General features: G+C 48.8%; 1 protein-coding gene and 2 pseudogenes across 4 annotated transcripts; all 3 read left to right on the top strand.

Moving 5' to 3' along the window:
- The first annotated feature begins 2,275 nt into the window (after positions 1–2,275).
- Positions 2,276–7,959, top strand: LOC106822300 (sialic acid-binding Ig-like lectin 13; annotated as a pseudogene).
- Positions 7,960–10,447: 2,488 nt separating this feature from the next.
- On the top strand, positions 10,448–11,470 carry LOC123281092 (myeloid cell surface antigen CD33-like; annotated as a pseudogene).
- A 3,349-nt stretch (positions 11,471–14,819) lies between these two features.
- LOC106822342 (myeloid cell surface antigen CD33-like) lies at positions 14,820–24,883 on the top strand. 4 transcript variants are annotated; one of them, XM_070498637.1, is made up of 7 exons: positions 14,820–14,981; positions 15,049–15,429; positions 15,780–15,914; positions 16,141–16,188; positions 17,494–17,590; positions 17,877–17,958; positions 23,265–24,883. In XM_070498637.1, the coding sequence occupies exons 1-7, from the start codon at positions 14,948–14,950 to the stop codon at positions 23,415–23,417; spliced, it is 930 nt and encodes a 309-aa protein (XP_070354738.1). In that variant the 5' UTR covers positions 14,820–14,947; the 3' UTR covers positions 23,418–24,883. The 4 variants fall into 4 exon arrangements, with proteins under 4 accessions (XP_070354738.1, XP_044615847.2, XP_070354739.1 ...); XM_044759912.2 differs by having other exon boundaries at positions 14,824–14,981; positions 15,636–15,914; XM_070498638.1 differs by lacking the exon at positions 16,141–16,188 and having other exon boundaries at positions 14,824–14,981.
- Positions 24,884–25,429: the final 546 nt, after the last annotated feature.

Here is a 25,429-nt window from a genome sequence, read left to right as displayed (position 1 = left end):
GGTTGCCTGTTATCCTCGGATAAAGTTCATTTATCTGTCTCCCCTCACTGCTGGAGCTAGTTGAGTGTCTTCTTCCTATGTTATACACTTCACAATAAAAAAATTTAAAAAACTAATATTAAGTAGACCTAGCCATAAAAAATGCATGCTGTATGCTGCCATTTACACAAAGTTCAAAAAGGATAAAACCTAAATTTTGAAATTTAGGGGTGCATATTTTGTTGGCAAAATATTTTCCTCTAAGATAAATGCTAGGGATGAGATTAATAACTTTCAAGAAGTCACTGAGGAAACTTCCAAGTTCCCTCTGTGTAAAACCTTGGAATAGATAACTGACAAAGAAGGATTAAAGTTAATAAAAATTTAGATGGGAAAGCTCTTTATAATCACATCAATGCAAAGTAAAGAAAGAATGTAACACTATTTCTCTAATCTTGATTCAGCAAAACTGAAAAAAATCAGTCATACAGGCACTCTCATGTGCCATCTGGAGCTGTAAATGAGGAGGGCACTTCTGGAAAATGTTGCATTAGCTTCACATGGAATTGGAGGAATCACCACCACTCCTGACTTTTTGCATCAAGTAAAATGCATTTTGCACTAAGATACAAAAATGCTGAATTTCAGGAACTTTAAAAAATAGAGCTTTATTTTTCTCACATAGTAGGAATTTAGAGTTGGGCTGGTGCTGGCCTGGATTCAGCAGCTTGGCCGAGCCCGCAGGACATTCTGGAGTCAAGAAGGGGGATGGGTACAGGGGAAGCTCAGTCCCCAAAGCAGAAGATCCGCCTGTCCCCGATTTTATCCTTCCCAGGCAGGTCATTACCTCTGAGTCAGCTGCTTTTCCTGATCTGAGGCCCAGATCTAGTACCTGTCTAGTCAGACCCCTCCCCTCAGCCCAGTTATTCCTATCCAGGGAGTCAATTCTGCTTCAGCACCACGGACAGCGTCATCCATACTTTTCCCCCAAGGACCAGGCTGTGTCTTGCCTGAAAAGAGCGCTCCCCTCTGGGCCCCCCCCCCCCATCCTGATGGGAGAATTGGGAGGAGCTTGGAGACTGGATATGACCTCCCAGTCTTGGCCAGCCCTTCTCAGGCTCCTTGCCACCCCCAGGAAATAGCACCTTATATTCCATCAGAGCGGGATTTCTCACATACCCTTGGTTTCTTCCTTCTCAGGGTAAACTCTACCTCTAATCTCTTCAGAAATTTCTCCCTGTCTGAGGAAAGCTCGCATGCCCTCCTCTTACACCTCTCACAGACAGGAAGGGCCTCTCTCCCCAACATGCTGATATATCTGCCTCTCTCCTCCACCCTCTCCCGCTCTGCCTCTCTTTCTCTCACTTAGTCTCTGGCTGGTACCCAAATAGAGTTCCGGAGGGAAGAGAACAAGACTCATGGTCCTTTGCTGACTCTATCTCCGTGCAAAATCATGAAAGATTTTTTAAAATTGTGTTTCAATGTCTGTCAGATAAATGAAGGAATGAAATATCAGGAGGCTGATGGAAGCGTTGTCTTTGGAAGTGACAGAAGACATGCAAAGTGTGGAGGCACATGACTGAGTTTGCTGAGACAGAGAAAAGTGTTCCGTGACATCAGAGATAGATCGCTGTCAGTGCGAGACCTACAGACTACAAGAGGGAGATCAGTAAGGAGAGGGGAATTAGGTGGTAACCCCGTGGAGGAGAATTGTAGAGGCTGGAAGAGCTGTAGAGAAGATGAGGAGAGATATTCTGTACATGTATGTGCAAGGCTAAGAGGAAATGTGAGGATGAGCAAAGATCCAGTCACAAGTTCTGGCTCACCCTGAACCCAAACAGCTCACCCAAGTTTGGCACTGGAGTCAGGGCTCCTGGCTCAGTCCCAGCCTCTGTCCATAGAGGCTCTCACTGCAGATGAATTCAAGAATTCACTCAATGCCTCCTGAAGCCCCAGGCTGTTCCAGCCCTGGAGTGGGTCCAACACAGAAAGGATTCAGTCCCAGGAGAGTCTTGGTGTCTCACTCCTCTGTCCCCATGAGACAGGCTCCAAGAAATCTATCTGGGGAAAAACAGATCCCCAAACTCCACTTACATGTTGACAGAAGTGGGGGCTGGTCTTCAGGAAGTAAGAGGGTGGGTTTCAGGTTACGGGAGGAAGGAGGCTCCACCTGCTGTGGTTCCAGGAGAGAAAACCTCAGGTTTCACTTCCCCTGCTGTGGCATGAGGGAGAGAGCGGTATTCTTGTCGAAGAGAGAAGTTTGTGGCAGAAACCGTAGATTTCAATCTAGAAAGAGCTCCAAGCTTGCTGACCACCTCAGAGTCACCCCCACCTGCCAGCTGGGAGATGCTGATGAGATGGTATCATGGGAATCTAGACAATCCTCTGAAGCCCAGAGATGCTGCTGCCATGGTGGCCACAACTGTGAGGGAGACAGCTCTTCTGGATGGGCTGCAGTCAGAAAGTGTTTCCTGCAGTGGTCCCTGGAGGATGGTGCAGGTAGAGTTTGTCACCTTCAGACAGTGACCATGAAGGAGGGCCTGCCTGTGCATCCTATCCCATTCTCCAATCCAACTCATGGATTTTCTGGCACGGATGTTAGCCCACTCAACTCTCACCTTCACATCGTGAAGGTGGCCAAAAGACACCATAATCCTCTGGCCGCAGACCCTACCAAACGTGGAAGAGAGAATCTAGGGCCGACTCAACCTCCTCAGGGAAACAAGGGCCCACAGTTGATCTCGGAGCTTCATATTTTCCAAGATGTGGGAAAGTGGGAAGACTTCACAATAAATAAATATTATGCGAAATATGACTGCCAATATATGACACTGTCTCTAAAGGTGACAAGTAGCCAAGGGTCCCAGAAGAGACCCCTAGAGACAGGAACACACCTGCTCCTTATCTGACGGGTGTGGGAAGTGATCAGGACGCTGGGGCTGAGAGAGGGGGAGGCCAATGCAGAGGCTGCCCCTACGGCCACACTCTGGCATCTGAGACTTTTTCTCCTCTCCAGCTTGTCCCAGATACCCCAGGTCTTCACCCCTTTCACCTGAAGCGCAACCATCTTTCAGTTTAAACAGCACTGTCAGTAGCTTCTGTAAGAGGATTCTTCTCTCCCCACTGGACTGCAAGCCATGCCCCTGCCCCTAAGTACCTCCCCAGATGTTAGGGTCAAGGTCATGATCCCAGCACTGCATGCCCAGCGACCTTCCTAGGAGGCGGTAGGTCTATGGATAGAACCATGGGAGGAGTTCAGTCCTTAACTAAAAACCCATATGTGAATTTTCAAGCCAAATCACAGGCAAATAAACAGGCTTTCCCTAGCTGTCCTCACGGGGAAGCCGCCCTCCCTGCACTCTTGACTCCAGGAGCTGGCCAGGTGGGACCTGCTTCTCCAGTACAGACAGCTGTGCATGAGCCCAGGAGGCAGGACTTGGGGGCTCTTGTCCTTCCTAGTGGCATTACTAGGGCAAGCCCCTTGTCTGTCTGAGCTTCAGGGTTCATCTGTCACATGCAGAAATGGGCAAGGATGATATCAAATGGGCAGTCACAGCTGATTCTGTGGTCTGAAGTTTCCTTTTCTGGGCTTGTGGCCCTTTGTTCTCACCATAGGCTTCCTGTCTAAGCTTCCTCTGTCCTCCCACATCTGCAACATTCTCTGCTCTCTCAGAGGCACCCCAGAAGGCAGACTATCCCAGGGCATGAGGACAGGATGTCGCTGCAGCTGCTGCTGTTGCTGCCCATGCTGTGGGGAGGTGAGTGGTCAAGGGGAGGAGGGGGCCCCAATCTGGGGAGGCCCTGGATCTCCAGGCTGAGTTTCTCCTTCTCCCCAGCGCCCACGGCTCAGGGTCAGAGTTACCAGCTGGAACTACGACAGTCCCTGACAGTGCATGAGGGCCTATGTGTCGTCGTGCCCTGCAAATTTTCCTATCCCTGGACAACCTTTGGAACCCTCTATGTGTCTTGGCTCTGGGAAGGAGTGTATAGAAACCATGATTCTCTGATGGCCACAAACAAACCAGAGCAGAAGCTGCATGAGAGCACCCAGGGCCGGTTCTTCCTCCTCGGAGACCCCCAGGCCAGAAGCTGCTCCCTGAGCATCAGAGACATCAACCTGGGGGACAGTGAGACTTACTTCTTTCGTATGGAGAAATCCTTCAGGAAATACTCATATCTAGATAAGACGTTCTCTCTGCATGTGACAGGTATGGTAGGGGCCCAGGGAAAAGCCCCAGAGTGTGGGACACTGGAAATAGAGAAATGAAGGTTCTGTTCCTCCTGAGGTTGGGATGGGGTAGAGACAGTCAGGAAAAGACCCTGGGCAGGCTGAAAACATGCTGAGCTGTCCCAACCTCCTCTCTGTCCTCACCAGCCCTGACTTACAGGCCAAACATCCATATCTCGGGGCCCTTGGAGTCCAGCTGACCCAGAAACCTGACGTGCTCTGTGCCCTGGGCCTGTGAGGAGGGCAAATCACCCATCTTCTCCTGGCCATCAGCTGCTCTCACCTCCCTGGGCCCAAGGACCCTCTTCTCCTCGGTGCTCACCCTCACCCGATGGCCCCAGGACCATGGCACCAGCCTCACCTGTCAGGTGAAGTTCCCTGCAGCTGGACTGACTGTGGAAAGGACCACCCAGCTCAACGTCACCTGTGAGTGCCGGGACAGGGTGCCCCCATCCCTTCAGGGGTGGCGCAAGGGCAGAGCTGGGGCAGGGCTTGATGTAGGAATCCTGCTAGTCCAACAGGCAGGGGTCCTCCTTCACCTGTTTCCATGGCTCCTGGGGGGAAAGACCCAGTGCCCACCCATCTATTGCCATGGATGTTGAGGCTGCTACATCCTTCTGTCCCAGATGCTCCACAGAACATGGCCATCAGCATCTCCCAAGGAAATAGCACAGGTAGGAAATAATCCCTTCTGTCTAGAATTGGGATGGATGCAGGGTCTAGCTGGATCTAGAGCTCCAGTTATCCAGGGATTAAGTGAGAGATAAGTGAGAAACCAGGTACCAAGTTCAGACATGGGGACAGCACAGAGGGAAAGCCCCCACAATTCTCAACGTCCTGCCAGACAGCCCATCAGGTCAGAGACAAATCTACCTCATGGAGAGCAGAGAAAGATGGCACCTTAGCAGTGACCTGGGCTCCTGCCCACTCCCTCTTTCTGGGTTCCTCTCGTAGAGTCTGAGTCTCTCTCAGTCTCTGTGTGTCTAAATCTCTTCCTCTGAGCCAGTCTCCACCTGTATCCTTCCTCTTTGTCTTGACCTGTTTCTCTCATTGACCCTCTGTCTCTTTCTCCAGCACCCACCATCCTGGAGAATGGCTCATCTCTTTCAGTCCTGGACCACCAGTCCCTGCACCTGGTCTCTGTCGCTGACAGCAACCCACCTGCCAGGCTGAGCTGGGCCCAGGGGAGCCTGACCCTGAACCCCTCACAGCTCTCGAACCCTGGGGTGCTGGAGCTGCCTCGAGTAGATGTCAGAAATGAAGGGGAATTCACCAGCCAAGCACAGAACACTCTGGGCTCCCAGCACTTCTCTCTGAGCCTCTCCCTGCAGAGTGAGTGTCCAGGGGCTGCACACTGGACCTCAACCCTCCAAGGCCCCTCAGCTCACTGGTCCCTGGGCAGGTGGCCCCAGAGCCCTCTGTCCAAGTGCTGCAAGTTCAGAGAGTGGGGAGGAGTGAGGCCTTGGCACAGGTGGTCCCACATCCAGTGATGGAGAAGGGCCTGGAGAAGCAATGTCCAGATCCTACTGGGAGCAGAAGGACACAGGATTGTAGTGGGGCAGGTGGATCCATCCTTGTCCTATGTTCCTACAGGGAGATCAGGGCCGTGGCAGAGGTGATGCTGGAGGCCATTGGGGAAGCGGCTGTGAAGACCCTGCTCCTCCTCCTCTGCCTCATCTCCCTCATGTGAGCATTGTCCCAGGGGAAGGGGAGGTGTGGGGAGGGCAGGGGGCTCCTGGCTGAGTCCCAGCACCAGGGCTGAAGGGGCCCAAATGGCTCAAAGCGTGAGGAAGGCATGAAGCTGAAGGGGGTGGGCTGGGGGTGGGAGATCCACAGTGGGAGCTACCATGACACGCCCACAAAGTGTCCAGCATGGTATGTACCTGCTGTGCTGCTCACCCGCCCTCTCCCACCTCAGTCACCCCTCCTGACCCTAAAAGGGAAGAAGGGGTGAGTCTGCTGCCCGCTGCACCACAATCCAATAAGACTGAAAGACCCTGGTCTCTTCTCTCAGGATGAGGTCCTGCAGGAGGAAGGCAGCCAGACCTCCAGGAGGCATGGAGGATGCAAACACCATCCTGGGTTAATCCCTAAGGTGAGTGACACAGGTGTCTGACCATCCAATATCTCATGACACACCTTCCCCATAATGGCCCCCAGGATCGCTCTGCTCAGCATGCCAAAGTTGAGCGGCCATCTTCCTCCCCAAATAAACTTCTCTGCTGGGTTGCCCATCACAGTGATGCAAACACCACAGGCTGGATTTGAAGGCCTGGTCTGATCTGTCTCCTGCTGGATTCTTCCCCCAGATTCCTCCCTCTACCTGCATCTGACAATGCCTCCTCTCCCAGCTGAGCCAAGGCCTCTGTGACTCAGAGACTTTGCACGTGCAGTTCCTTCTCCTGAAATGACTTTCCCTCGCCATTCCTGCCTCTCCAAGCCCTGTTTATACCTCAGGCTCAGTGGTAAATGCTACCCAGTATGGGTATGTCTGTGTGTGTGTGTGTGTGTGTGTGTGTGTGTTTCATTGTATGGCTCTGAACAGATTGACATCCAGGCATTAATTCATAGACTCATTTATCAAGTGTTATTGCACACCTACGATGTGCTAGCATTATCATAGGTGCCAGGCGGACTGATGAACACAACTTCAAAAGTCACTGTCATCCAAAGGCTTTGAAGAGACTCTTTTGTAAAGAGGATACAGGGGATCAAGGAGCACATGAAAAGATGGTCAACATTGTCAGTCATTAGAGAAATGCAAAGAAAAACCACAATGAAATATGACTTCACGCCCATTGAGACAATAATTTTGTGTATTAAACAACACCCAGAAAATAAAATGTGCTGGTGAAGATGTGGACAAATTGGAACCCTCATGCATTGCTTGTGGGAATGAAAAATGGTTCAGCCTCGTGGGAAACCCTTTGGAATTTCCTCCAAAAGTTAAATGTAGAATCAACATATTAGCAGCACTTCCACTTCCAGGTTTGTACTCAAAGGTATTGAAAGCGTGGATATACCAAATACTTGGACACCATTGTTCGTAGCAGCATTATTCCAGGGAGCAGTGGAACCAATCCTGGTGTCCACCAACTGAAGAACAGGTGAACCAAATGTGGTAAATACATACAATGGAATACCATTCAGTGTTAAAAAGAAATGAACAAAATTCTGAAGCATGCTAAACATGGATGAAACTTGAAAACAATATGGTAAATGAAAGGAAACAGAAACAAAAGGATGAATTTTGCGTGATTCTGCTTATATGAGTCACCTACAAAGGCAAATTCATGGAAGCAGAAAGTAGAATGGTGGCTGCTGGGAACTAGAGGATGTGGGATGGGGCATTGTTGTGTAATTGGGCAGAGTTACTGTTTGGGATGACAGAAAAGTTCAGGAAATAGACAGTGGGAATGGTTGCACAACACTGTAAATGTACCTAGTGTCACTGACTTGTACCTTATAAAATGTTAAAAATGGCAAGTTTGGGGGCTGGCCCCATGGCGGAGTGGTTAAGTTCGTGTGCTCCACTGCAGGCGGCCCAGCGCTTAGTTGGTTCGAATCCTGGGCACGGACATGGCACTGCTCATCAAACCACGCTGAGGCAGTGTCCCACATGCCACAACTAGAAAGACCCACAACGAAGAATATACAACTATGTACCGGGGAGCTTTGGGGAGAAAAAGGAAAAAATAAAATCTTAAAAAAAATGGCAAGTTTTATTTTATGCACATTTTACCACAATAAGCAAAGGGAAAAAGATGGACTTCCATCATCAAGATGCTGTCATTATGGAGACAAGAATAAAAAATAAATAAAAATAGAGCATGTTTGATATTGATACATGTTTGGAGAAAACCCCTCAGGGAAAGGAGCTTATGACATAATGGAGTGGGTTTTCTGAATTGGAGAGCGTGATGTGATGGAGGTGATGTTTGAACAAAGACTTGAAGGCAGGGAGGAAGCAGGATCTCTGTTTCCCTAAGAGAAAAGTATTCCAGGAAGATGGAAAAGGGGGAGGAGTGAGTGCCGTGGTCCTGCGGCAGAAGCAGGCTTGGTGTGTGGAGGAAACAAGAGGCCAATGTGTGACAGCACAGGGAGGATGGTGCAGACCCCATGGGAGACCATCTCAGGCCAATGCAAGATCCTGGAAGCCTTTGAGGGGAGCAGACACATGAGTACACTCTCAAGTTAGCAGAATCCCAATGGCTTCTATGTTCAGAATGGGCCAGAGTGGGTCAAGGGTAGCAAAAAATAGATGCGGCATATCACTACTGTGTGCTCCAGGCAGGAGGTGATGGTGTCCTGCACCAGGGACAGCTTGTAGATGGGGAGGATATATTTGGGAAACATTTTGGAGGTCAAGCCAAGTGAATTTTCTAATGGATGTGGTAAGTGAGGTAAAGAGAGGAGCAAGGATGCTACTGAATTCTTTCCTCTGAGCAACTGGAAGAATGGAGTTGTGTTCCATGAAGGACATCAAAGAGTAGGGTTTTGAAGGGTGCCAATAATTCTGAGGAACCCCTTGATAGACAACTGGGGATGTCAGCTAGAGGTATGGATATGAATGTATGGAGGGCAGGAGAGGGGTCCAGACTGGGCATGTTAAAATGTATAGCCAGGGGCCGGCCTGGTGGCACAGCAGTTAAGTGCACACGTTCTGCTTCAGTGGCTCGGAGTTCCCCAGTTCAGATCCTGGGTGCAGACATGGCACCACTTGGAGAGCCATGCTGTGGTAGGCATCTCACATATAAAGTAGAGGAAGATGGGCACGGATGTTAGCTCAGTGCCAGTCTTCCTCAGTAAAAAGAGGGGGATTGGCAACAGATGTTAGCTCAGGGCTAATCTTCCTTAAAAATAAAAAACATATAGCCAGTGTAAGGTCATGACAAAAGACGAGGAAAAAAACACCAGAAAACAAGAGGGGGATGATAAGAGAATGGCAGTTCCTCAAAAAATTAAAAATACAATAATAATAAATAATAAAAATAATAAATAATAAAATACCGCTTGACCTAGCAATTCCACTTCTGGGTGTTCATCCAAAGGAATTGAGAGCAGAACACAGAGACATTTGCACACCCATACCCACAGCAGCGTTGTTCACAGTAGCCAAAGGGTAGGAAGAACCCAAGCATCCCTCACTGGATAGATGGGTCAACACAATTAGGTGTATGCCCACCGTGGAATATTATTCAGTCTTAAAAAGGAAATAATTCTGACACGTGCTATCACATGGGTGAACCTTGAGGACTTGATGGTTAGTGAAATAAACCAGTCACAAAAAAAGGGCAAATTCTACGTGATTCCAGTTATATGAAGTATCTGAAGGAGTCAAATTCCTAGAGACAGAAAATGGGATGCAGCGCTTTCTATGGGCTGGGAGGTGGAGGAGAAAAAGAAGTTTCTGTTTGATGGGCATAGAGTTTCAGGTAGTGCAAGATGAAAAGAATTTTTTAATTTATTTGGCTAGACGTCAAATCTAGAAGTCTAGAAAATACCCAGTAGCTACCAGGACCCACTGCAAATTCACCAGTGGCTGCAGCTCTAAAGCCCGACAGGACTGAGTGTTTGGGGAGGAAGTGACACCACTGGGTGAGGAGCATCTCAGGGACATGGACCAGGTCTACCATCTCCTTCCTTGTCTCCAGCCTCCCCAATGCAGAGATGCTCACTAAGCATTTGAGGAATGCATGAGTGAGTGAAAGAATGGCTGCTGCCTCCCTCCACCCCATGACATCCTTCTTTTCTGCTACCTCAGATGCTCACACAGACCCTAAATAATCCTACACATGGCAAAACCCACCATCTGGAACTCTAAATGAGGTTGTGATCCTTCGGGGTCTGACAGGAACTGACCATCTCCTTGGTATAAACATTAGGGCTCAGAAAAGCACCTCAGGTGGGAGGCCCTTAGAGATTGTCCATTTCCCACTCCTTATATGTCCTGAGAGGTCCTGGTCCAGGCTCTGAGGCTGGAGGGAAGCTCCAAGACGGGGTCTGCTACTTGCCTGCTCCCCTCTGGGTGGCACCGGGGGTCTCTGGGCCATGGGGTGTGTGCCAACTTTGTGCAGAGAATGGACAAGCTGTAGCCTGCAGTTCCTCTTCTGTGAATGGCTGAGGTTGTGGTCTCCATCCCAGATTTTCCTGATTCTCTCCACAGCTTCCCCGACCCAACGCCCCTTCCTCTTCTCTTTCTAGACACACTACAGATGACCTGAATCTTCCATCTCAGAGATGCTGTTGCAGCTGTTGCCCCTGCTGTGGGCAGGTGAGTGAGCCGAGGGGAGAGGTAGCAGGCAGGGCAGGGGCTGGAGCTGACCCTCGTTTCCCCTTGGGGTCCCTGGCTCAGGAAGAGAGATTCCAGCTACAAGTGCAAGAGTCCATGACGGAACAGGAGGGCCTGTGCCTCTCTGTGCCCTGCACCTTCTCTCGTCCTCGGGAGTACCTGGTCGACTCCGTCTCTGCTCATGGCTGCTGATTCTGGGAGGGGTAAATCCACACCGGGATGCTCCTATGGTCACAAACAACCTAGATTGTGCAGTGTAGGAAGAGACCCAAGGCCAATGCCACCTCCTGGGGACCCCTGGACCTACAACTGCTCCCTGGACATCAGAGACATCAGGAGGAGGGGTATTGGAAAATACTTTTCTCGAGTAGAGAGAGGAAGTACAAAATGGAGTTATAAATCTAACCGGCTCTCCTTGCGTGTGACGGGTAAGGGGCAAGCTCCAGGTCACACCACAGGGAAAGGATATGGGCATCCCAGGCCAGGTCTGGGATGGGAGCCCCCCTCCTGGGAGGGCGTTGGGGTTCAGTGTGTGGGGGTTGGGAGGGAGGAGCTGGACCAAAACCTGAGTCTTCTCTCAGAGCCAAACATGGGAACGAACCTCTCACCTCACCAGCCCTGACTCACATGCCCAAGATCCTCATCCCGGGGACCAAGGAGTCCAGCCGCCCCAAGAACCTGACCTGCTCTGTGCCCTGGGCCTGTGAGTGGGGCACACCTTCCCCTCTTCTCTTACACGTCAGCTGCCCTCACATGCCTGGGACCCAGGATCCACCTCTCCTCAGTGCTCACCCTCACCCCACAGCCCCAGGATCATGGCACCAACCTCACCTGTCAGGTGAAGTTCCCTGCAGCTGGTGTGACTGTGGAAACGACCATCCAGCTCAACGTCACCTGTGAGTGCTGGGCCAGGACCCCTGGGTCCCTGAGGGTGTGAGGGGCAGGAATGCAAGTCTGGGGACACTTGGTTCTTTTGTCCTGGGGGCCTGGCTGAGGAGGGGACCTGGAAGGGTGCCAGTCCTCTCCCTCCTGCATTCTACGACTCCTGGGGTAGGGGGATGCCTACATTTCTCTCACCAAACCCTCTCCAGTGAAAGGGGAAACCCCTCTTCTCATCCTGGGAGCTCAAGAGAACCCAGAAATCCGTATCTTTCTAGGAGATGGCACAGGTAGGAGGGAGCCCCCGCCCATGTGCTAGTGACTCGGGTGGGGTCTCTGGCAGGTCAGGTCAGAACTGGGTGGCCTCCATGATGGATGCTGGGGCTGGGCTGGAGGGGCTGCAGTAAGCCATGAGAAGCCCCCTTCAGGCCTCTTCCTTCCATATCCTCCAACTCTGATCTTGCCCAGATGACCAGCAACTTCCTCCCTGTGCATCCTAAATGTTCTCTTTCTCTTCCTCCAGTCACTGAAGGCCTTGGAGGAAGGCATGCATGCAGGCAAGTCCTTTACAATCTCTAGTAATTGGCTAGTCCTGGCAGGAGCAGTTTCAAGGTTAGAAGGCCCTAGATATCAAAACACCAGGAACACATATTTAATGCACGCCTGAACATACTTCTCCTGCTGAGCTCTCTATCTCACCAATGGCACTCTTGTCCCTGGCAACCAACCAGAGATCTAGACTTGTCCCACCCGAGCTCTCCGTCACCTCTTCCTGCTCACATATGTTGCAAAGCCTGTCTGTGCTTCCTCTGAATACAGCTTAACACAACCATTTCTTTTGAGCTGAGCTCCCCTCTTAGTCCATATCCTGCTGCATCCCTCCCATCTCTCCTCCCCAGTACAATAACATTACCTCTATAATTAAATACACTGCTTTCCCACACTGCCAAAAGGTGAGCATCCATACTACTTGGTTGGGCATTTGGGGGAGGGAAACAAGAGTCACCTTCAGGGCTTCGCTCCTCCCACACTGGCCTGCTCACTTGCCTCAAGCAGAGTAAGCTTTTTGCATCTCAGAATCACTGCTCAGCTCTTCCTCATGTGCTTATATCAACCTTCCCTACTCAAGCTCATCCTTTGAGCTCTACTTTTCCACTCATTTATTTAACTCTAACTAGTGTGTTCACCGCTGTGAGGGTTTTGAGCACGTGGTCAGCCATCACCCATGCATTCATCTACTCCTTCAGCAACCATCTTTCACTTGTCAGTTGTTCCGAGAGTTTGGGTAATACCTGTACTTTTACAAATACATGTGTTACAAATGCGAAGTGTTCCTGCTGTAAAGGACTTCCACTTATTGGGGAGGAGGATGAAAATAATGAACAAATAAGTGGCAAAAATGTACAAGTAATAAGTGCTCTTGAGAGAAATGAAATGGGCGAAGGGGAGGGATGGTCCTGGGGTCTGGAGTCTCAGAGAAAACACTTTCCGGAGGTGAAGGAGTGCGGTGTGAGCCCTGAGAGAGGATCACTGAGGGCTCTCTCAACAGACAAAGCAGCAAGTGCTAGGGCTCTGAGGTTGGGGCATCCCTGATGTGTTGGAGAAACAGCAAGTGAGACAGTGTTCCTAAAGCAGACTCTGTGGGGGTGGAGAGTGGGTAATGGGGGGGAGGGAAATGTGGGTAATGGTGAGGAGGAAAGCAGTGTCTGCTTTCCTGGGGTGGAATTTGGGGCATGAGGGACAGGCTGGTGAAAATCTCAAATGTCTGTCAATAAGTGAATAAATAAAAGATTACAGGATATCCACGTAATGGAATACTACTTAGTAATCGACACTCTGAACTAAAGAACCATGCAACTTGATCCATTTCAAAAATAGTATGAGTGAAAGAATCTAAACACAAATGAGTACATTTCTAGGAAATTCTCAAATAGATAAAATTAATTCACCAAGATAGAGAGTATGTCAGTGGTTACCAGGGGTAGACGCGGGGACGATGAGCTGCACATAGGTGTGGGTTGTCTTTTTTGGAGTAGTGGAAACGTCTGTCTCTTGATTGTGGGGTCATAACTGGGCTGTATATGTGTGTCAAAATGCATAGAAATGTACGTTTCAAGTGGGTACATTTTATTTTATGTAAATTATAAGGTTCCTTAAAGAAAAACAATGAGAACTCACTAAACCTTCCAGTCCATGAACATGGTATACTTTCTTGCCTGTGAAATCAGTTGTATTGGAGTTTCCATTATGTGCCACGTTACTGCTTTTTTTCATAACCTAGAACTGTTATTGGAGACTCAATTCCTTACATATCAAATCAAAGTGCAAAATCTCTCTCTGTCAGTAAGTTTGAAGGAACAGTTATCTATTTACTACTGTATTTGAAAGGTTTTACAAACAGATGGTGGCAAATGCATTTATGTCACAGGTGTCAAGGATTTCCCAGACGCACATGATACAGAGTGAGATGCAAACCACAAGAGCTGAACCTAAAATTTTAATTGTAGCTGTATCTTGCACTCAAGTTTTGGGAAGTAGCATGCCTTGTGAGCCACATGTAACCGTGGGAAGATGTTTTACATGACAGGAAGTGCTCATCCGTATGATGAAGAGCTAACAAAAATTCACTCCAGTCCACAAATCACTGAACGGCAACATTCAGGGAAAAGGAGTTTCCTCTGCACTGGCTCCTAGAACATGTGCTCTCGTTTTTGTTTTACATGAAGATGCTACATGTTTTTTGTTTTGTAGATGCCACAGTAACTTCATGAATCAGCATACTATAAGTAAAAAAGTAAAATCTCATACTCATATTTTAGAAAATTCTCAACATCCTACCAGGACACATAGGAAATTCACCAGTGGCTGCAGCTCTAAAGCCCGATGAGACTGAGTGTCTGGGGAGGAAGTGACGCCACTGGGTGGGGAGCATCTCAGGGGCATGGACCAGGTTGGTCATCTCCCTTCTTGTCTCCAGCCACCCCAACACCAAGATGCTCACGAAGTGTTTGGGGAATGAATGAATGAATGAATGATTGAATGATTGGCTGCTGCCTTCATGTCACCTGGAAACTCTTTCTTTCCTCTGTCCCAGACACTCACAGAGACCCTAAAGAATCCTACACCAGGCAGGACCAACCACCTGAGCTCTAGATGAGACCAGACCCTCCAAGATCAGGCAAGAGGTTGCCAGCTCCTTGGTGTAGACCACAGTGCTCAGAAAAGCATCCCAGATGGGTGGCCCCTAGAGTCACCATGTCTCATCCTCAGATGTCCTCAGAGATCCTGGTCCAGGCTCTGGGGCAGGAGGAAACCCCCACATTGGGACAGGATATAGGGTCTGCTCCTTGTCTGCTCCTCTCTGGGTGGGTCTTGGGTTGTCTGGGTCATGAGGTGTCTGCCTGCTCTGCAAAATAGGGGACAAGCTCGAGCCTGCACTTCCTCTTCTGGGAATGGCCAAGGTCACTGGCTCCTCCTGAGCTTCCTCTAGGTCTCCCAGCAGTGCTGCCCCCAATTGCCTTCTTCTCCTTTCAGACCCAGGACTGACGTCCAGACCTTGCATCTCAGAGATGCTGCCAATGCTGCTGCCTCTGCTTTGGGCTGGTGAGTGGACTGAAGGGAGAGGGGGCAGGTGGGGAGGGGGCTGACTCTGACCCTTGCTTCCCCTCAGGGACCCTGGCTCAGCATGAAAACTACCAGTTGGAAGTGCAGGAATCCGTGACCGTGCAGGAGGGCCTGTGTGTCTCCGTGCCCTGCATCTTTTCCTACCCCCAGGACAAGTGGAATAACTCTGCCCCAGCTCATGGCTACTGGTTCCAGGAAGGGGCAAATGTACAGCAGGATGCTCCTGTGGCCACAAACAACCCAGTTCGTAAGGTGCAAGAGGACACCCAGGGCCGATTCCACCTCCTCGGGGACCCCCGGACCTACAACTGTTCTCTGGACATCAGAGACGCCAAGAGGAGGGACAATGGTAGATATTTTTTCAGGGTGGAGAGAGGAAAGGAAAAATGGAATTTCAAATCTATCCATCTCTCTGTGTCTGTGACAGGTAAGAAGCAGGTCCCAGGAATCACCACAGGGGACAGACACAGGGGTCTCAGGGGAGGGATGGTATGCAAGCTGTCTTCCGGGAGGAGATGGGGATCAGTGTGTTCAGGGCTCAAAGAGAGGAGCTGGGCCACAGCCTGAAGCTTCTCTCAGGACTGCACCTCAAACTCTCACTGCTGATCCCCGTGCCTCCCCTCTTCTTACCAGCCCTGACCTACACGCCCCACATCCTCATCCTGGGGACTCTGGAGTCTGGCCGCCCCAGCAACCTGACCTGTTCTGTGCCCTGGGCCTGTGAGTGGGGCACACCCCCCATCTTCTCCTGGACATCAGCTACCCTCACCTCCCTAGGACCCAGGACCCACCTCTCCTCAGTGCTCACCCTCACCCCACGGCCCCAGGACCATGGCACCAACCTCACCTGTCAGGTGCAGTTCCCTGAAGCTGGTGTGACTATGGAGAGGACCATCCAGCTCAACGTCACCTGTGAGTGCTGGGCCGGGTCTCCTGGTCCCTGAGAGTGTGGGGGGCAGGAAGGCCAGACTGGAAAAACTTGTTCTTTTATCTTTGGGGCCTGGCTGATTAGGGGACCTGGAAGGACGCAAGTCCTGTCCCTCCTGCATTTCTGTGGCTCCTGGGGGTTGAGAGGACACCTACACTTCTCTCATCCCACCCTCCCACTGGAGGGGGAAACACCCTCTTCTCATCTTAGGTCCTCCAGAGAACCCAGAGATGTGTGCCTGCCTGAGGGATGGTCCAGGTAGGAAGGAGCCCCCTCCCATGGGACCTTGACTGGGGTGGGGTCTCTGCCACGTTGGGTCAGAGCTGCACTGTCAGAGCTCAGATCCGGGCTGGGGTTGAGATCTGTGGTTGGACTTGAGAAATCCCCATCAGGGTTCCTTCCCCAGTATCCTCCAACTCCAGTCTTGCCAAGAAGACCTGCAACTTCCTCCTTCCCCATCAGAAATGTGCTCTTTATCTTCCTCCAGTCACTGAAGACCTCGGGAGAATTTATTACCAACTTTATTTTTTAGAGCAGTTTTAGGTTCACAGCAAAATAGAGAGGAAGTTAGAGAGTTTCCCTTCTACCCGCTGAAATTTCCCACACATGCACAGCCTCCCCACTACGAACATCTCTCACTAAAGGGTACGTTTGTTACAACCCATGAATCTACATGGACACGTCATTATCACCCAAAGTCCATAGTTGACATTAGGGTTCACTCTTGGTGTACATTCTACGGATTTGGACAAATGTGTAATGACATGTGTCCACCATTATAGTACCATACAGAGTAGTTTCATTGCCCCAAAATTCTCTTTGTGCCCTTTTTTGGCTGTTGAATCCAAGCCCTCCCCTGATTTCTCTCTGGAGCCCAGCTCCCCCTACTTCTTTATTCCCATGGTTTACGGCATCTGGTCCCTTCACTGGACAGTGAATCCCATTGGGCCTTCTCAGCGGTGCCCATCAAACTGTTGACAAGTGATGCCCAGGGACACATCCCTCATCCTGGGTGTTGGGTTCCTGGGAGGCATGGCCAAGCAGTGTATGGAGAGGCATCAGGGTCTGACCTGAAGTTCTGAGAACTCCTCACTCCCACCCCTTTCTGGTGTCATGAAAGATGACCATTGACCTGAGGGATGCAGCCATTGGAGGAGGGCAGAGGAGATTCAGACCTTCTTCCTGGAAGGAAGGAGGCACAAAGACTTCCAGTATCCTATAGAGCTCTGTGTGTGTTTCTCCTTCTTGAAATCCCCTGAGGCCCAGAACTCACAGTCCGGCTGTGGCTAGGTATGGTAGCTGTTGCAGAAAGACCCTGTGTGGAAAAGAACCTGGGTCTCAGAAGAGATGGAAGTTTCTGGACAGGAGTGTGGGAGCTGGATAAGAGGTGTCACATGGACGGTGCCCTTCTGGAGAAGGCCGAGGTCCTATGATGGGTGGGAGAAGCTAGGGGTTGAGCCCTGGATGGGAGGGAATGTGGGCCCCTCTCTAAGTGCTGGAGAGGAGGGCACACATGTCTGTTTATAAAGATTGGAGTTCACCTCAAATCTCTCTTGCCCTCAGGGGAACCGGAGACCAGGGCAGGAGTGATTCAAGGGGCCATTGCAGGAGCTGGTGTCACCGCTCTGCTCGCTCTCTGCCTCTGCCTCATCTTCTTCATGTGAGCTGGGTTGGGTGTGAGCCAAGAGTTGGAGCAGAGGAGGGTTGTGTGGGCCCAGAGCAAGGGCGGGGGTGCAGTGATGGTGAGAACCCAGCTGGAACCCTTTGAACCAAGCATGAGTGTGTTCCCAGCCCTGGTTCCAGAAATCCAGGAGCTACATAGGGTGGCTGGTTAAAAAGTCTTGTTATGAAGGATCCTGGGCTCAGCCCATCCTCAACCTGCCTTAGTCCCTCATGCCAGCCTCAAAAGAGTAGCCTGTGTCAAAGACCCTGGTGTCTCCCACCAGAGTGAAGACCTGCAGGAAGAAAGCAGCCAAGACAGCAGTTGGAGTGGGGGACATCCACCCTGCCACTGCAACAGCTTCCCTGGTGAGTGACGTGGGCATCCTGGAATGCACCTCTCCCTGGGTAGCCCACAGTCATGCTCCATTAGGCATGTCCAGAAAAAAGGTCATCACCCTTCAGCTTGTTTGAAAACGTAGGTTTTATTATTACAGTCATGTGCCATATAACAACGTTTCCATCCACAGTGAACCACACAAACAATGTTGGTTGCATACCATACAGCCTAGGTGTGTGGTAGGCTATACCACCCAGCTTTGTGTAAGTACGCTCTAGGATGTTCACACAATGTTGAAAGCACCTAAAGATGCATTTCTCAGAATGTATCCCAGTCGTTAAGCAATGCATGACTGTATTCGCCTATGTGAGGCCAACAGATCAAGAGACAGTCATTATTCACAGTTCCCAAGAGGACGGGGAAATGCCACACCACACAGGGCCATAGGAGGAAGCACCAGAGTTGGTCAGGAGGCATAGGAAGAAAGGAGAAAATGTGGGCAGGAACTTTGATTGTGGTTTCCATGGGAAAGGCAAGGTGAAGACAAGTAAGTTTAGGACTGGCTAATTTGAATAATTGCAGCAGACTCTGGGGTGCAGGTGCTGTCTCTAGTGTCTGCTACCTGGCCTGCAGTGATTAGGGTGGGAGGATAGTCTGGAGTGTAAGACTTGATCTAGGAAGTGGTTGGGGAGAAAGCTTTGGACTTGTTGGTTTGCAATATGAAAGGCAAGCTTGGGGTGGGTCCTTTACCATTTTTAGCAATTGGCTAGCCCCAGCAGGGGCAGTTCCATGGTCAGAAAGACTTAGATGTCAAAAATCAGGAACTCGTGGTTAACGTGCCTCAAAACATACGTATTCTGGGCTCTCCATCTCACCGACGGCACTCCTGTCCTTGGCCCCCAACCACAGACTTGGTCTCGTTCCCCCCAGTTCTCCATCACCTCTTCCTGGTCCTACAGGCTGCAAAGCGTGTCTGTGATTCTGTTGAATACAGCTTAACACAGCCACTGCCTTTGAGCAGAGCTCCCCTCTCAGTCCTTATCCTGCTGCAGCCCTCCCACCTCTCCTCCCCAGCGCATTAGCGTTTCCTCCATAATGAATGCACTGCTTCTCCACACTGCCAAATGACGAGTGCCCAAACAACTTGGTCTGGCATTTGGGGCAGGAAAACTAGAGTCACCTTCACTGCTTCACTCCTCCCACACTGGCTTGCTCACTCATCTCAAGCAGAGCAAGCTTTTTGCATCTCAGAATCATTGCTTGGCTGTCCTCTCTTCTTCACACACTTATATCAACCTGTTCTACTCCTGCTCATCCTTGGAGCTCTGACCTTATGTATTTATTTAACTCTGACTAATGTGGACACAGCTATGAGATTTTTGAGCACATGGTCAGCAATCACCCATACGTTCATCTACTCATTCAGCAACTATCTCCCACTTGTCAATTGTTCTGTGGGATGCGGCAATACCTGTATTTTGAAAAATTCACAATTTACAAATGCAAAGTGTACCTGCTGTCAAGGACTTATCTTTATTGTGGAGGGAATTTAAATAATGAAGAAGTAAGTAGTGAAAATGTACAGGAAATAAGAGCTCCGGAGGGAAATGAAATGGGCAAATGGGGAGGGATGGTCTGGGGTCTGGAGTCTTTGAGAAAACACCTGCAGGAGGTGAAAGAGTGTGATGTGAGCCCTGAGAGAGGATCAATGAGGGCTCTAAACAGACAGAACAGCAAGTGCCAGGGCTCTGAGGTTGGGGCATCCCTGATGTGTTGGAGAAACAGAAAGTGAGACAGTGTTCCTAAAGCAGAGCTCTGTGGGGGTGGGGAGGGAATGAGGATGGGGAGGCATGGAGGCTGCAAATATCACAGGGTTCTGCAGTTCACCATCACTTATGTACTTTGAGAAGAGTGACAATTTTCTAGGTTTGCCTCCGTTACAACTCACACAAAACGTTTCACATCTGAGACCATATGAGTAGAGGTTTTCCCCACAGCAAGTAAATCTCAGTGACATCAGCTGAGCGTGGTACAATTTAACTCAATTGTGATTGGTTGTCACCTGTGCTTCTGATCAACAGGTTGTAAATTGGAGGTTCCACGAACCCCCTCCTTAGGTTCAATCAGTTTGCTAGAGTGGCTCAGAGATTTCAGGAAAACAGTTTACTTGCTGTTTATCAGATTATTGTAAAAGGGTATGAGAATGGATTTGGATGAACAGCCAGATGAAGAGATGCATAAAGCATGTTATATGAGAAGGGGCAAGGAGCTTTCATGCCTTCTCTGGGAGAGGTACTCTGTCAGCACCTCCACGTGTTCACCAACCTGAAAGCTCCCTGAATCTCACACTATTGGGATTTTTATGGAGGCTTCATCATGTAGACGTGAGATAATATTAACTCCATCTCCAACCTCTCTCCTCTGTGTGGAGGATAAGTGATGGGGCCATAAGTTCCAAGCTTATAATCATGGCTTGGTCTTTCTGGTGACCAACCCCTATCCAGGGGTCATTCAGAGTCACTTCATTAGAACAAAAGGCACTCCTGTCACCCAGGAAATTCCAAGGGATTTAGGAGCTCTCTGTCAGGAAGCAGTCAAAGACCAAACATTAAAACAGAAACCAGTGGCTTGTATATATATATATATATATATATATATTCTATTATTTCACAGAAATGACCTGACACTCATTTTAATGAGATCACCCTGGGTGCTGTGTTGAGAAGCTCTGTAGCAAGATAGAGTAAAAGGCAGGAGAATAAACAAGGAAGACACTCAGATAATCTATGGAAGAGATGATGCAGACTGTATTAGTTTGCTGGGGCTGCCATAAAAAAATATCCTAGACTGGGTCGCTTAAACTTCAGAGATTTATTTTTTCACAGTTCTGAAGGTTGGACTACAAGATCAAGGTGCCAGCAGGGTTGGTTTCTCCTGAAAACTCTCCTTGGCTTACAGATGGACACCTTCTCACTATGGCTTCACATGGTCTTTTCTCTGTGCACCTACATTCCTAATGTCTCTTCTTCTTCTTATAAGGATATAAGTCATTTTAGGCCTTACCCAAATGTCCCCATTTATAATTAATTACCTTTTTAAAGGTCCTATCTCCAAATAGAGTCACAGTGGGGTTAGAACTTCAACATGTGAATATGAGGAGACACAATTCAGTGGATAAGACAGACTTAGTCCAGGGTAACAATGATGAATCTGGTGTGAAGGACTCAGATTCTGGACACATTTTGAAGGAGGTGCCAACAGGATTTCTTAATGGGATGGTAGAGTACATGTGATCAAAGAGAGCTCACTGCCTCTACTCCATAGGCGTCATAGATGTCAAAGATGAGTCCATAGATCTTCATAGAGGTCAGAGATGACCATAGATGCTATAGATGGCAGTGGATGTCAAACGTGAATCCACAGATACCTGAGATATTCATAGATGTCCCAGATGACTTTATAGAAGTCATAGTTGCCTGTAGACATTATAGATCTCCATAGATGTCAAAGATGACTCCACCGATGTCATAGATGTCAAAGATCCATAGACGTGCATAGATGTACATAGATATCCATAGATGTCGATTAATGTCCATAGATACCAAATAGGACTCCAATGTGGCTGCCTTGAGCAACTTAAAGAATTGAGTTGTCAATTCCTGAAATTTCCAACTCTGCAGGAGGAGTATATTTTCAAGAGATGATAAAATGTTGATCTTGTTACTACAAGTTTGAGGTACCTCTAGATGAAAAGCAGTTGGCAAAAGGTTGGAGCCCAGTAGAGTGGTCCAGGTGGGAGACAGAGGTTGGGAGTCCTCTACATCAAGGTCTGGTAACTGATGGAACCACAAAGAAGAGAAGGGGTCCACAGACAGAGTTCTGGGAACCACCAGCATTTAGGGTCAAGGAGATAAGGTGAAAACAGCAAGAAGACCACTGAGGAAGAATAAATGACCAGGACGGTGTAAGGTTGGGTCCTGGTGTCCAAGAGGAGATGGAGCTTCAAGGAGGAGAGAGTGCTCATTTGTTCCAAGTGCTAAGAAGTCCAGTATGCTAGGGTCTGAGAAATGACCATTTAAGTTTAGCTAAGTGGTATCACAGCTGATCCTAACAAAAGGAGATCTGGTGGCCTGGAGGAGGCAGATGTCCTGATTGGACTGAGTGTATGAGAGAATTGGAGGAGAGGAAATGGAAAGACACTTGAGAAATGTCACAGTCAATCTAGAGCTGAGAAATGAGTCTGCAGCAGAAAATGGTCGTCCTCCTACATCCCCTGGAATTTCCTGAGTGACAGCACTGTCTTTTGTTGCAATGAGGTGACTCTTGGCGAGATCCTGGATAGAGATTTTCATCCCAGACTCCATTTCCAGTCACTGGAGAGGTACTGGAAAAGTCGTTAATGATTGATCTTACCTTTGTGGAGAAGCCTCCATGAAAATCCCAAAAGTATGGAGTTCAAGGAGCTTCCAAGTTCGTGAACACATGGAAGTGCTGGGAGGGTGGTGCTCCCAGAAAAGACATGGGAACTCCATGTACCTTGTACCTTGCCCTATGCATCTCTTCCTCTGGCTGTTCATCTCTGCTCTTTATCATATCCTTTTATAATAAGCTGGTACACAGTAGGTAAACTGTTTTCCCTAACTCTCTGAGCCACTCTAGCAAATTAATTGAACCCAAGGAGGGGGCTGTGGAACCTTCAATTTTCATAGCCAGTTGGTCAAAAGCCCAGATGACAACATGGACTTGTGACTGGCGTCTGAAGTGCTGGGGGAGGCAGTCCTGTAGGACTGAGCCCTTAGCCAGTGGGATATGATGCTATCTTTTTATAGCCTCAGATGTTCAACTGTAGGACACCCAACTGGTGTCACAGAGCATTCCTTGTTGTGGGGAATAAAACCCCACATCTCTGGAGTCAGATGAGTTGTGAGTGTGATAGTAGAGAGTGAAGGAGAGACACACAGGAGGAGTAGATTTTCATAAGCACCTTCTTGTGTATCCAGTGCCCGATGCATAGGAGAACTCAGAGAGACCGTGATCAGTATCTGTGTGACCTTGGGAAGTACCTAGCCTCTCTGAGACTTAGCTTCTTGCTCTGTATAATAATAATATTTTCCACGTGAATCTGTGTGAGTGTTCAGAAGAATAGGAAAGCAACCAATAAGTGCTATACTTGTTGGATAATTATATTAATGGGATTTAAGAAATGTTTGATAAAAGGAAGGAAAAATGAATAAACGTTGTGTCAGAATCAAATTCACTTCACTGACCCTCTCTCTCTTCTCCCTGCCCCGCCCCCATTCCTGTGCTCTGACCACCTTTTTTCCTCTCCACACAGGGTCACCAGCAGGAGCCCAAGTCAGACAGCCCTGCTGACCCCACGTGCTCCGCAGGGACCTCCTCCGCCTTGGAGATGGAGGAGGAGCTGCATTATGCCTCCTCCAGCTTTCACATGATGAATCCTCAGGAGGGCACCTGCAAGACCCAGTGAGGAACCAATGGGAGCATCAGGCTCAGCCAGAGCATCCATATCCCCTACAGGAAGCGGGACCCAAAGGCTGATCCTTGGAGACTTTACACCCCCATAGACAATGGGTTTATAAACTGTTGTATGTGAGTTTCCTGCTGTACTGTAACTATATTAGGCTTTGCAATCAGAGAGACCTGGGATCTAATCCATACTCTTTTATTTATCAAGAGTATGACATCAGGGAAGCCACCTTACCCTTCCACATCTTGCTTTCATGATTTGCGAAATGGATGTAAGAAGTCCTACCTCACAGGGTTGCTGTGAGGATTAAATAATAGTACACATGGGAAACACCCTGCAGAAGTCCTGGTACGTTGTGAGAGTTGGGTGCATGCTAGTTCCTTCTCCCTTGAACAGAAAGTTCTCAGTTACATTTCACCCAGTGGCTGGGTGTGCTGTGTCCCAAACACCACATCAGTCACGTGTCAGATCACTCTCTTCTCAAAGCCCTCCCGTGGATCCTGCCCTGACTGGGCCTCCAGCATCATCTCTCTATACTCCTGAATCTTCCCTTTCCATCCTGCCTACCTCCTACTAGTGCTTCTATAGGAAAAATCAGATATTAACATTTAGACAATTTCCTAAAACTCACAGATGACCATAGTTAAAAATACTTCCCTATCTCCTCAGCTCATAAGAATAATTTACAAGCTTCTCAGGTTGACATTCTAATTCAGAGTTAGGAAACTTGTTTTAAAGGGTCTGACAGCAAATATTTTGGGTTTTACAAGCTGTGTGGTCTCTGTTGCAGCTATTCAACTAAGTGCTTTTAGCACAAGAGCAGTCACAGACAACAGTAAATAACATGACTTTGTTCCAACAAAATTTTATTTACAAAGGCGGGCAACCCATGGACTATGGTTTTCTGACATCTATTCTAAGTTGTTCTTCATCTCACCCGACCTACCTCTCCACTGCCATAGGTAACCCATAAATCCCTCAAGTCTTTCACTAAGTATATGTATTTTGATGAATTCCTCACTGTCTTTGGGCATCCACGTCGTTCCTCTAGGAAGGCCCATCACCATGTCATCATCTGGCTAACACCTTCTTATCCTTTAAAATGAGCTGAGAAATATAGGTCTTGGTCGTAAAGACAAAGGGAAGCAAGAGCTCACATTCTTCCTTCCAGGAAAACCTAATATTTAATTTTAATAAAAATCAGTTTAAACAAAAATAGCCCAAAATTCACAAGCAGCATTCAACCCATCACAGAGGCAAAACATTAGGACATAAGTTCGTAAAGAGACACATATATACAAAAGGGAGATTCTGATGTGTGTAAAAAATGCCTGATCCCTAACTTCCTCCTGCCCTACATCCTCCTACAAAGGAGATGTGAGTCAGACTTCTGTTTATGACAATATCAGGGTGTGTCATATGTTTCAACCATGTGTTGAAAACATTAAAAATTGACAGACATACAATCCAGACAGGATGGTATCGACCCATTTTTCCCTACTGATCCCCTCTATTCACAACTGTAATTCTGTAAATGGTAAAAACTGTAAATGTAAAAAACTGTAAATGGTGCAAGGGACAACTGAAGGAGAATTCTGGAAGGAGGTAAGAAGATGGTGATCTGATTTAGGACCCCAGGACTGGAGGAACAGTACAAGCAGGGCATCTCGGTCCCCCACCCAACAGAGTCAGGACACTCAGACTCACCGTTTCCCAAATCCTGGCTGAGAAAAGGAGGCAGCCAGGCAGGCTCATCCCTCTCCTGGATGGAAGGATAATCCCTCTGACTATATCAGTTGAGTCCTACACCACCAGTGAGGGGGATCCATTGGAGCCAGAAATAAGTGTCCAGGAGGCAGTTACCTTCCCCTCAGACCTGAAACTATCCTCTCCTGCCCAGAGGCACTGGGGCGGGTGGACAGAATGGAAGAAAGGGATCCAGGCACAGTGTCTGATACTCCTGACCCTGACACTCGGTATTCTCCTTTGTCAGATGCGGACTAGCCTCCTCA

This window comes from Equus asinus, chromosome 26, assembly GCF_041296235.1.
Source record: "Equus asinus isolate D_3611 breed Donkey chromosome 26, EquAss-T2T_v2, whole genome shotgun sequence".
Classification (NCBI taxonomy): domain Eukaryota; kingdom Metazoa; phylum Chordata; class Mammalia; order Perissodactyla; family Equidae; genus Equus; species Equus asinus.
This window is presented reverse-complemented; position numbering and strand designations above follow the sequence as displayed.